The sequence below is a fragment of the Macrobrachium rosenbergii genome, chromosome 44, assembly GCF_040412425.1.
Source record: "Macrobrachium rosenbergii isolate ZJJX-2024 chromosome 44, ASM4041242v1, whole genome shotgun sequence".
Classification (NCBI taxonomy): domain Eukaryota; kingdom Metazoa; phylum Arthropoda; class Malacostraca; order Decapoda; family Palaemonidae; genus Macrobrachium; species Macrobrachium rosenbergii.
The window spans coordinates 41,121,862-41,133,887 of record NC_089784.1 but is presented as its reverse complement, the minus strand read 5'-3'; the positions used below and the strand labels follow the sequence as shown (position 1 = coordinate 41,133,887).

The following is a 12,026-nucleotide window of genomic DNA, read 5'->3' as shown; positions in this document are numbered from 1 at the left end:
TTCTTTAATATCCTTGAGGAGTTTTGTTTTCTTGTTTTGCTTTAATATCCTTTGAGTTTTGTTTTCTCTTGTTTCGCTTTAGTTTTGTTTTCTCTTGTTTTGCTTTAATATCCTTGGTGAGTTTTGTTTTCTCTTGTTTCGCTTTAATATCCTTGAGGAGTTTTGTTTTCTCTTACTTTGCTTTAATATCCTTGGTGAGTTTTGTTTTCTCTTGTTTTGCTTTAATATCCTTGGCGAGTTTTGTTTTCTCTTGTTTCGCTTTAATATCCTTGGGGAGTTTTGTTTTCTGTTTTGTTTTCCTTTTGTTTCCTTTAATATCCTTGAGGAGTTTTGTTTTCTCTTGGTTCACTTTAATATCCTTGAGGAGTTTTGTTTTCTCTTGTTTCTCTTTAATATCCTTGGGAATTTTGTTTTATCTTGTTTCGCTTTAATATCCTTTGAGTTTTGTTTTCTCTTAGTTTTGTTTTCTTGGTGAGTTTTGTTTTTTTGTTTCTTTAATATCCTTGGTGAGTTTTGTTTTCTCTTGTTTCGCTTTAATATTCTTGGCGAGTTTTGTTTTCTCCTGTTTTGCTTTAATATCCTTGGGGAGTTTTGTTTTCTCTTGTTTTGCTATAATATCCTTGGGGAGTTTTGTTTTCTCTTGTGCTTTAATATCCTTTGAGTTTTGTTTTTTTGTTTTCTTTAATATCCTTGGTGAGTTTTGTTTTTCTTGTTTCTCTTTAATATCCTTGGTGAGTTTTGTTTTCTCTTGTTTCTCTTTAATATCCTTGGCGAGTTTTGTTTTCTCTTGTTTCGCTATAATATCCTTGGTGAGTTTTGTTTTCTCTTGTTTCGCTTTAATATTCTTGGCAAGTTTTGTTTTCTCTTGTTTCTCTTTAATATCCTTGGTGAGTTTTGTTTTCTCTTGTTTCGCTTTAATATTCTTAGCGAGTTTTGTTTTCTCCTGTTTTGCTTTAATATCCTTGGGGAGTTTTGTTTTCTCCTGTTTTGCTTTAATATCCTTGGTGAGTTTTGTTTTCTCTTGTTTCGCTATAATATCCTTGGCAAGTTTTTTTTTCTCTTCTTTCTCTTTAATATCCTTGGGGAGTTGTATTTTCTCTTGTTTCGATTTAATATCCTTGGGGAGTTTTGTTTTCTCTTGTTTCGCTTTAATATCCTTGGCGAGTTTTGTTTTCTCTTGTTTTGCTTTAATATTAATAGTTTTGTTTTTTCTTGTTTTGGGAGTTTTGTTTTCTCTTGTTTCTCTTTAATATCCTTGGCGAGTTTTGTTTTCTCTTGTTTCTCTTTAATATCCTTGGCGAGTTTTGTTTTCTCCTGTTTCTCTTTAATATCCTTGGCGAGTTGTGTTTTCTCTTGTTTCTCTTTAATATCCTTGGCGAGTTTTGTTTTCTCTTGTTTTGCTTTAACATCTTTGGCGAGTTTTGTTTTCTCTTGTTTCTCTTTGATATCCTTGAGGAGTTTTGTTTTCCCTTGTTTCGCTTTAATATCCTTGGGGAGTTTTGTTTTCTCTTGTTTCTCTTTGATATCCTTGAGGAGTTTTGTTTTCCCTTGTTTCGCTTTAATATCCTTGGGGAGTTTTGTTTTCTCTTGTTTCGTAGACAATGAGTGAAAATGTAAAACTCTCATTGTTAACTACCAAGGCAGCCCTCCACCAGCCAACTTGTTGGTTGAATGTTCTCTTTAATTATTGACTTTAATGTTAATTACTTTAATGTTATGAATTGTCCGCTCACTGTTCTAAAAGTACAGTTAGTGATTTTTTTGGTGTGGATTCCATATGTGTTAAAATATGTATTTGCAGAATCCATCTAGTTCCTCGTTGGGCGGGTCGGTATAGTTCTCGGCTAGCACTCTGCTGGGCCCGCGTTCGAGTCTCTGGATGGCCAATGAAGAATCAGAGGAATTTATTTCTGGTGATAGAAATTCATTTCTCGGTATAATGTGGTTCGGATTCCACAATAAGCTGTAGGTCCCGTTGCTAGGTAACCAATTGGTTCTTAGCCACGTAAAATAATTCTAATCCTTCGGGCCAGCCCTAGGAGAGCTGTTAATCAGCTCAGTGGTCTGGTTAAACTAAGGTATACTTTTTTCACCTGACGACGACTACGCTATACATGACGAGTCCTGATATGGTTTCCTGAATGTTGTTGGCCGTTTTGGTATAATGCCTGTTGTGGATTCCCAGGCAGCACGTCCGTGAAAGTGCAGATGCTACCTATTGCTGATTATGTCTGACAGCTTTGCTTTATTTTGGCTCCAAGCGACTTGTCATCTTTTATCGTTCTGACTAAATGTATTGCTCTGCCCAGCTATAATTAATAGCTTATTCTAATGTACGTGATTACTGTATATTTTCACATGGACACATATATATTTATATATATTTGCATAATATATATAAATATATATTATGCAATTTTCTAACAGACATCGTTTTTTGCACCTATGTCAATGGCCCATCAAGAGCCAAGGGAAAACCTCCAACTCATCACCCAAAACTCTTTACAGTACGTATCAGTTTTGAAAACCCTCGTATCCATAAGACACGTTACATTCTCAAGGAGCTGAATGCCCCGGACTCTTGAGAATACTCCTTTAAGTTGAAATCTACATGCTTCTAATCCTTAGCGGGATACAAGAGAGTTCTATTTCTTGTTCTCGAGATGTCTCGCTTTATAGACACGTCTTGAGAACTACCATTAATCTCGGGCTTCATCCACCAGGGGAACCATAAACATTCAGTTGTTATTTCGGTTTGAGAACTTAGTGCTCCTTTTAGCCTTTGCAGCGGCTTCTTTTTCCAAGGGCGTTGGTTGGTGGACGACCAAACATCATGTGCGAACCATTCTTGAATTTCTTCATACCCATTACAGAACTGCAACATCCTTATCAAGAAAAAATATATTCGTAGAAACACCAGTAATTTTTGTCCCTTCTGCATGCAGCAGTCATACCAATGATAAATCTCTTACGAGGTAAATAAGGACATACCCTCACGTCTGATACCAGAAGTCACACCCACTCAAGAGCCTCTAAGCAATGCTCTAAATTTTCTTGCACAAGCTACACAATATGTCTGCCCTTTACTATATACCTGTTATGATTTTTTGTATATCCATGTAACAATTAATAGCCTTTTCTATAGAAACAGTTATTCTTACCCGCACGACGATTATGGAAAATTTATTACTTAGTTAAATCTATATCTAGTTTATCAGTGTTAAATGGTCTAGGCTTTACCTCTATATCCTACACTTATTCGTTTCATTAAAGAAGTCAGTGTATTTAATTCAATCTTCAAGAATCAATTATACATTACAGGTTACAGTAGGTGGAGTGAAATGCAGAGGCTATTTCATAATTGTTTGTTTCTTGAAGCTCTGAACTTATTCTGTTCAACAGGCAATGTGCCTTAGCTGTTTCTTGTGGAAAAGAAAACATAGTGACGTCCCTTATTTCTTGTTTGGACTAGAGTTTTGTTCGACTTTGATTTATGGTTCCATGGTTCTGGTACTTTCACCATAAGGACTGATAGGCTACATTAGTAACATAAATCTATGCTATGTATGCCATTTTCAAAGTAGGTAGGGCAATCCTCTATGGTACAATGTAAGCCTCGTGTACAAATATTTTCGATGAGCAGTAAACTTCGTAAATGGGTTATTTCTTAATGGAAAATGGACAATCAGATTGGTTTTATCATTAGACCACGCCAGCTATGAACCTGGATATATGTGCATTTTACATGTATGTTTTGAAATAGATAGATCAAGTTTATATATTTCTACATTGATATTCTTATTCTTAGTGAACTTTTTTTTTTTTTGACTGAATTAGACCATAATATTTAGTTCCGACATCAGCAGAACCAATATTTTGGGCTTGTCCTCTAAGTATCATGGTTTTTTTCTGTTACTTAAACTAAAACTAGTTACCTTGCGCATATACTGTTTTTACGTTGTTCGATTGTCTTTCCCGACCATAATCTAGTTTAATCAGTATTGACTTGCCACATGACTTACACGTAATTTGATATACACACCCTATACATCAACTATTGTTATCAAAAGCTTTTAAGCAAATGGAGAATATTTTTAAACTTTTAATAATAGCAGTACAAGTGAGTATTTTGGTGCTGCTATAATCAGCAGAGAACCACACAACCCAAAAAATTTACTTGCACTAACATATAGCAATAATTTTAGAAACATTCCCAATCTCTTAACAGTACATAGGAATGCGAAATTGAAATCCATGTTAGTTACTGAAAAAACCTATACTATCACACTGAATACTGGCGGAAATGGCAATAGAAGAGCATGAAAATGTATAACATAAGCACAAAATGAAGGTGACATCGTTCACGTTAGAGAAAACAAACCTGCTATTAACTGGAAACTAAGAGGTTTGGTCATATTATTACGCGGGAAAGAAATGTTAGTGTAGTTTTATAAAAGAGTTATAAAAAAAATCTGAATCTTTGCCCCAGACTGTGAAAACTTATCCAACTACTTCATAACAAATTTTTAGAAAGTATAGATTTTACAGAGAGTACTTAATCTTGTTTAATTGACAAGTAAAGGATATGCTTCTTCACTTTCAACTAATAAATAACCCAGGCGTGAGGTCAGCTATTCTTCAGAAAACAAAATTTGTAGATGACGGATGGATTACTCCAATTACTGTCCTCTGCTGTTAACTGTAAAAGGGATGGTTTCAACATGAATGCTTTCAGGCATCTTTCAGCAGCTTTACATCAGCTTTTCAGAACACTGCAATGTCTTTTCTTATTCTGGTTCAGAGCTGTAGTTAAATTTGGTGGAGATAGCCAGAAGAAACGTGTGTGACCTGAAATGTGCAATGATATGAAAAAAGTAAGTACAAATTATGGCTTCTTATTTCGATGTAAAAAGGAATTGTGCAGAATGCCTTAGTACCTGCTAGGGCAGCACTGCCTTCAATACATTCTGTGAATTTGTTTATTAATCCCCGCGAAACATGCTGGTTTTTTCCGTTAGAGACTCCCCTGACTATATTCGGACAGTGAATACAGCTAAGGTGGAACATATGTTCAAGATACAACGCAAATATTAAGTTTAAATAGCTCCGATAGTTAAAGACAACACAGCGAATTTATGAAGCTGGTTGAAGGTTTCAACATTCATTCAAAAATAGATATCTGGTCTCATTGCCACCCAGCGCCACTCGCACCAGATCTTTCCATGTCTGGAGGAAAATACGTACGAAATCCGTTTTTTTTTTTTTTTATTTATCAGGTCTCTCATAAATCCTGTGATGGAATAACCTTAACTTTTAGCGTTTATTTTTAATGTACTGTAAAAGAGAGGTGTAAGATTGCCACTTGCAGCTCCTTACAAAGCTTGCCTACTAAAAGGATAATTTCTGATAGCATGTTTAAGCCTTCATTTGCCAATCTTATCTCTTTCTGGTACCAAGACACCAGCTATCCTCTTTGTGAGTAGAAAGAACAAAAACCATCGCACCAAAGGCGTAAGGAAAGGTTAAAAAGTCTAAAACAGCCAGAGCAATGCTTTAATTCTTCAAATACATAATCACGGTACGGAAAGAAACCGCAAAGCCAAAATTATTACCGTAGATAAATCAGGCTATGGCACCTACAGATTCTAAGCTCTGGCAGTCTTTTTCCTTTGTTTGAAGGCTTAGACGGGAATGTGTTGCAAGTTTCGTTGCTAAAAAGAGGAAGGGAGAAATGTACCGGCATGGGATAAACAATGCATTTAGCGGAATGGCACATTTTCACACAGGCAAAATGCCCTGGATTTCGTTTTTTTTTTTTTTTTTCGACAAGATAGAGCAACATCGTTTTTTTTTTTTTTAATTTTGCTGGTTTCTTTATATTCTATGAAAGAGACACCGACAGACAGTCAAACAGACAAAAAATACAGTCCAGCTATTGTGTGAAATCGTCGCATAAGGCCACTAAGTTTTATGTTTGCTCTGCGGGTTCTTGTATACATTTCAATAGAAATAAGGGGATTTATTCTATTTAAAGGAAACGAGATGGCTCAGAATTGTATGGTTTTCTTTGACAGAGAGAGAGAGAGAGAGAGAGAGAGAGAGAGAGAGAATGACAAATGAAGGAATATTCAATAACTTAGTGAATTTGTTGGAGCGAACAGAAAATTTAGTGTTGCAAGTGTTGTGGGTTGTTAGTGGTTACTAGGATTATAAGAAACTTTTTAGGGAGAGAAAGAGGAGCAGATGATTTAGCGAATTATAGGACAAACTTCCAAAGAGATTTAGGAAGTGCGAATTACTCCTCTTATTCATTTATTGTATTGTATTACTTTCCATAACCTTAATTTTATTCTGTATTTTATGAGCAACTTTTATACATCATTTCTTAAATCTCAGCAATATTCTCCCCTTTTGTGGAATTATTATTTGATATGAAACATTTACATCACGAGAGAGAGAGAGAGAGAGAGAGAGAGAGAGAGAGAGAGAGAGAGAGAGAGAGAGAGAGAGAGAGAGAGAGAGAGAGAGAGAGAATTTGTTTCGAGCGAAATAGAGCCCATACAGGACACATACTATATCTGCTGAATTTGAAAGATATGGCTGATTTACCATCCTGATGTAAGGAAACCAGAAGCATTTATAAAATGAAGAAAAAAGTCAGTAATTAGAATAATTAATAGCTCATAATAAGTAGTTCAGGGATTCTTTTTCAGCATGAAAATACTTTCAACTTCACTGGAAACGACGAAAATAATTATTCATATATATATGTACAGTACATATATATACGACGTGATGAAGGCGGAAGCCTAATATACGGAGACCAGACCAGAGGGCAACAGTTTATGGATTTTCAAGGCTGCAATGACACAATTTTGTTTAATAAAAAAGGGCGTCACTATATAAAATTATAAAGGATAATAAAATCAACACATTTTTTAAAAAGTGATTAAACAGAAAAGGCTACTCGGAAAACGGCGTTACAAAATAAACGCAATAACATTTCCAGTGCTTTGCATTTTCGTAAGCTGTCCTCGTGTTGGGCTGGTCTGGTAAAACTAAGGTATACTTTTTTTTTTTTAATAAAAGATTGCAGAGTGATTTCTTATATTTGATACAGGTCACTATATAAAAATTATAAAGATAAAAATGATAATAATAATAAAGAGTATACCTGTAGTCATTAGTTTTACCAGACCAGCCTGAATTATCAACACGAGGACGTAGATTGAGCTTACGACGAGGACGAGTCAATAGTCAATATTATTAAAACACTCGTTCCTTGTTAAATGTCCAGACGTCCTCCACACCTTTGTTTATTTTGTAATTTCTCTGCTGTTCTCTTTGTTTTCGAGTAGTTTTACCTTTTTCTGTTTAGTCACTTTTTAGCCATGTACTGGGTAGGTTTGTTTTAAGATATTTTAAGAAATGTGCGTATTTTATTATTTTTTTTATCTTTATAATTTTATATAGTGACGTCCCTTTTTTATTAAACAAAATTGTGTCATTGCAGCCTTGAAAATGCAATGGATTATTGCAAAACGCCGTCGGCCACAATAAAAACTATTGATTGCCCGTGTGCCTCTCCATCTGCCCTTGGTCTACACACACACACACACACACACACACACACACACACACACACACATATATATATATATATATATATATATATATATATATATATATATATATATATATATATATATATATATATATGTGTGTGTGTGTGTGTGTGTGTGTGTGTTTTACACAGTCGGGATGAAATTTCATTGCTTACCTTTTTCTATCGAGAAGTCCCATCTATTGGTAGCTTGATAGTGACCACATCAAAAAAGGGTACTGGTAACGCACATCCGTACATACACACACACATTCTCTCTCTCTCTCTCTCTCTCTCTCTCTCTCTCTCTCTCTCTCTCTCTCTCTCTCTCTCAGGTCTACAGCGAAACAAGCTTTACTCAAAATAATTTATTTGGCAATAATCAAACATAACTGGAATGCAATAAACAAGAGATGAAATAAAATGGAATACTATTGTTCACCCGTTGATCAAACATGTTAAAGTCCATCATATTCAATTAATTATTCTTTCTAACTACAGCAGTTACTCCACAGTAGGTCAAAATAAGTCAAAGTTCAGTACATTCCCAATGAGTACATCTTTAACCTCTTTCTCAGCAAACATCTGAAGAAGTCAAATAAAACCCTTGTTAAACAAATGCATAAAAATGAAAATATGGAAATTCTTCCCATGTTACTTATAAAGTACACACAATGTAATAAATGCTTGACAATATGAGATATATGTTAAATGAAAAGAACAATTTACAGTTTGAAAATCTAAAATATTTCCTACCTCCAAATAGCAATGTTCACAATTCTTAATCACAGATTCTTCACTGAAGACTTTCTAATAATATTTAGTGTTGATCGTCGAATGACAAGTCATTTGATAACTAATCCCTTCACACCCTGGGACTCCGTCCAAAAGAAACGCACATACTAAAACATATTATCCGGAACCTGGACATTTCTGGCGAATGCACTCATGAAGTCTTGCTGCGAGGCAGGGATGTTCTCATGTCTTGAGAATGCCTGACATATTTAACACATATGCAGTTTCATTAATTAGGAAACATGCCAGACAACTGCTAATCATCCTCTTAAGGTTTTCCCAATGCCTTTAGCCACACTTATTAATCAAACATCTACTGTGTATTGTAATTCATAAAATACTTGTGACCCATGAACTTTTCATATACATATATGTATATATAATACATAACCACACACACACACACACACACACACACACACACACACACATATATATATATATATATATATATATATATATATATATATATATATATATATATATATATATATATATATATATATATATATATATGTATATATATATATATTGTTATAATTTTAAAGCCTGGGGTCTTGCTAGATCAATGGGGTATATTAGGATGATGCGCAACTTACCTTAATTACCACAAAAATCTGGACTTTGGCCTTGAGGTCAGGATGGGAGTGATTAGGTAAACTCTGGGGTTTAATTTAATTAATTATATTTATAAAAAAAATCAGAAGAATGGTAGCGTAATTCTGGGTTAATTAGATGAAGAACAAATCACTGGGAATTTGCTGGAGGAAACACAATGGGATGCCCGCTTCCAAGGGCATTGAAAACAAGGCAGTGAGGACCACTATGCACACAAGATAATACTTAGATCCACAGTTGAGTAACTCCTAATCTGTAATAGAAAAACTTATGGTTACTCAACCAAGCTAGCACTGTAATGAAGGAGTCGAGGAATTGCATAGAGGATGCCTAAAGTGAACTCGATTCCAATGACTTGAAAATCATATGATTGCGTTACACTTCTCATCGATGCTTTGCAAATTAAATAGCACAAAATATAAAAAGCAACACAGGTCTCACTGTAGGTATATTGCACTGTGAAAAGAAACTGAAAATAGTTACAGACGAATAGGGAACGTTACTGACGAAAAAAACTTAAATCCTGGAACTTTACCTTATTTAGGAGCTGAAGTTCTCTTCTTATGGGGCTCAGCAAGAGGAAGGGCAAGTGAATAATTTCACAACAAGGGATAGGACATTCATCCTATGGTGGCGTCTGAGCAATTCTAAGGCCGAGCGTCTCTCTCCTGGACCCTTTATAACTTTCGGGAATTATGTTTTCCCTTCTTCTAGGTGTTGTTTGGATCGTTCTGCCCACATGGAAATACAGACAGCATGGCTGAACTTTCAAGATGGCAGAAAGCACATATTCAGTTTGCCAGCTGACCTGCCTCGGGCGACGTTTAGCTCTGATGAGGTCCGCACCTGGAATTTAAGGATTTCCGGCAGCACTACGAGGACCAAGGCAGTGGTGAGAGAGAGGTTATACAGTGAATTCGCCTACAGTGAATCATACTAAAATAAATTAATTAATTGCTTAGTCCTTATGTCATTTGACTTATTGACTGGAAGACGGCATATGAGAGGATACTCTTGATACCTTCCCCACCTTGATGGCATTTACACCCTTAGTCGGGTTGAAATGGCTAAAATTACATTATCGCAACAGGCAATAATTTCTTGCTTCAAAACTGTTGGGGTACTTTATTCTAAAATATAATATTTCTGCTAAATATCAATTATAAACAAAAGAAATCACTTATGACTTTTACGCTACTTTGCAGAATTAATTTACGCTGCTGGCAACAGTAATAATTTTACTTTCTAAGAACTGAAAATAAGCAGCATTTAACGAGTAAAAAATAACTACATTATTACTTAATATGTAATAAAATTGAATCTAACATTGAGAGTTTAATATTGTTATACTTAGCATATGCCTTGCACTTACTAGTAAAAGACTTTTAGTCACAAGGTCATGCGGTTAATATACCTTGAGGAGGCAGTACAACGAAAGTATTCGTGGGCTTAGTTAGGTGTTGCCATGATACTTGAGACCGACGGCTCAGTGCCATTCGGGGCACTATAACACTCGTGCCATGAGGCATACATTATAGGTACATGTGATGTATCAGTACATAGTACTGGCTATGGAAGCCAGAGGTTATAAGTTACTATGAAAAAACAATAATAAAAAACACTGTCTTACTTTGAGAGTCAATGATAAGGCATACCAACAACACGGCACTAACCTTATAGGTGCCTTGTGGCACTCATCTAAGTACGTGAGGTATAACTATGTGCATAATTTAAACAGTTTGTGAGTCTGGGACTCGAGATTCATCACAAAAGAATAGGTGATGGATACAAAATAATTAATAATTGTTGTAAACAGGTGATGATTAAATATGCCAAAATTATGTTCCTTAGCCTATGGAAATAGTTAGGTTCATTCTTTAGACCAAAAGGTCACATAGGGAAGTCATAGGACCTTCAAAGTTGGGGGATCTGTCAATTGCAATCTGCACTGGTAGAGTGAAAAACAAGGTAAAATATAAGCCTTTATGAGGTGTAAAATAATGATTAACGAACAAAGTTGTGAAAGGAAAAATGTTAAAGGAAAAGAATAAATTACAAAGTTACAAGGAAAGTACATAGGTGAGGAAACCTGACACCCTCTTCTGATAGAGTGCCAAGGTCCTCGTAGGATAAAAGGGATGGCACTGTGCCAGGTTGGCACAAGTGCCAAAGGAGCTCAGGGGCTCTCTTTTGGTGGTCTGGAGCCATCTACGCCCATGATTTTCTTCCATGGACCTGTTGTAGGTTGACGGTTTTCCTTGGTAGGGGAATTGGTCGAACCAAACCTGAGCAGGACAATGGAGTGCCACCCATTTCGGCTTCTTTGATGGCCGGAGCAGGGGCATTCATTACAGGCCCAGAACCTAACCTGCCTATGTTGGGCTGTAGCTGGGCCAGTAGTGGGAAGGGGTTCCCTAGAGATGTTCTGGACAGTAACCTATGGAGGAGGCTGTGAGGTATTGGGGTCCAAGGATGACCCTGGTCCTGTTGATCTGTCGCCCTTGGACATGAGGCCTAGGGGGGCCTGTGATGTTGTTGAAGCTGGCACTGGAGAGTATAGGCTCTAATCTACTGCCTCAGCTGCTGCAACAACTTGGACATCGGCACTGCCTGCTACTGTGTCACCTGGTTAGGCAGGGACTGTGGTACTGACCCCTGCCAGCCATGCCTTGGACCTCTCCTGTTCTTTGGTCAGGCTTTTCTGGAGGTACTGGACTTGGGCCTCCAGCAACGTTTGGTGATTGGCCATCCAGAGGATAATCTCACAAAAAGCTCCATCCTTCAGCATCTTGTCTAGTGAGGACTTAACTGGTTAGGAGGGCAAGGGAGGACTCATCCCTTGCTTAGAAGGTTCTCCTTCCATAGGAGATGAGAGTGATGTAACTGTGGATTTGAGATCCAACAGGGTTATTATTCCCAGCTCGGACACTGGTTGTGAAGCAGTGCTGGTAAGCGAGATGGAACTAGGACAGGACTCACATGAAGAGAATTCTGCAGACTGCTCTGGCCT

General features: G+C 36.4%; 1 protein-coding gene across 1 annotated transcript; it reads right to left on the bottom strand.

Annotated features, from left to right (window-relative positions):
- Positions 1 to 454: 454 nt before the first annotated feature.
- Positions 455 to 11,804, bottom strand: LOC136829610 (DNA ligase 1-like). The gene is made up of 3 exons (XM_067088456.1): positions 11,670 to 11,804; positions 8,998 to 9,060; positions 455 to 1,156 (listed from the first exon to the last, which is right to left on the bottom strand). The coding sequence occupies exons 1-3, from the start codon at positions 11,802 to 11,804 to the stop codon at positions 455 to 457; spliced, it is 900 nt and encodes a 299-aa protein (XP_066944557.1).
- Between the last annotated feature and the right edge of the window lie 222 nt (positions 11,805 to 12,026).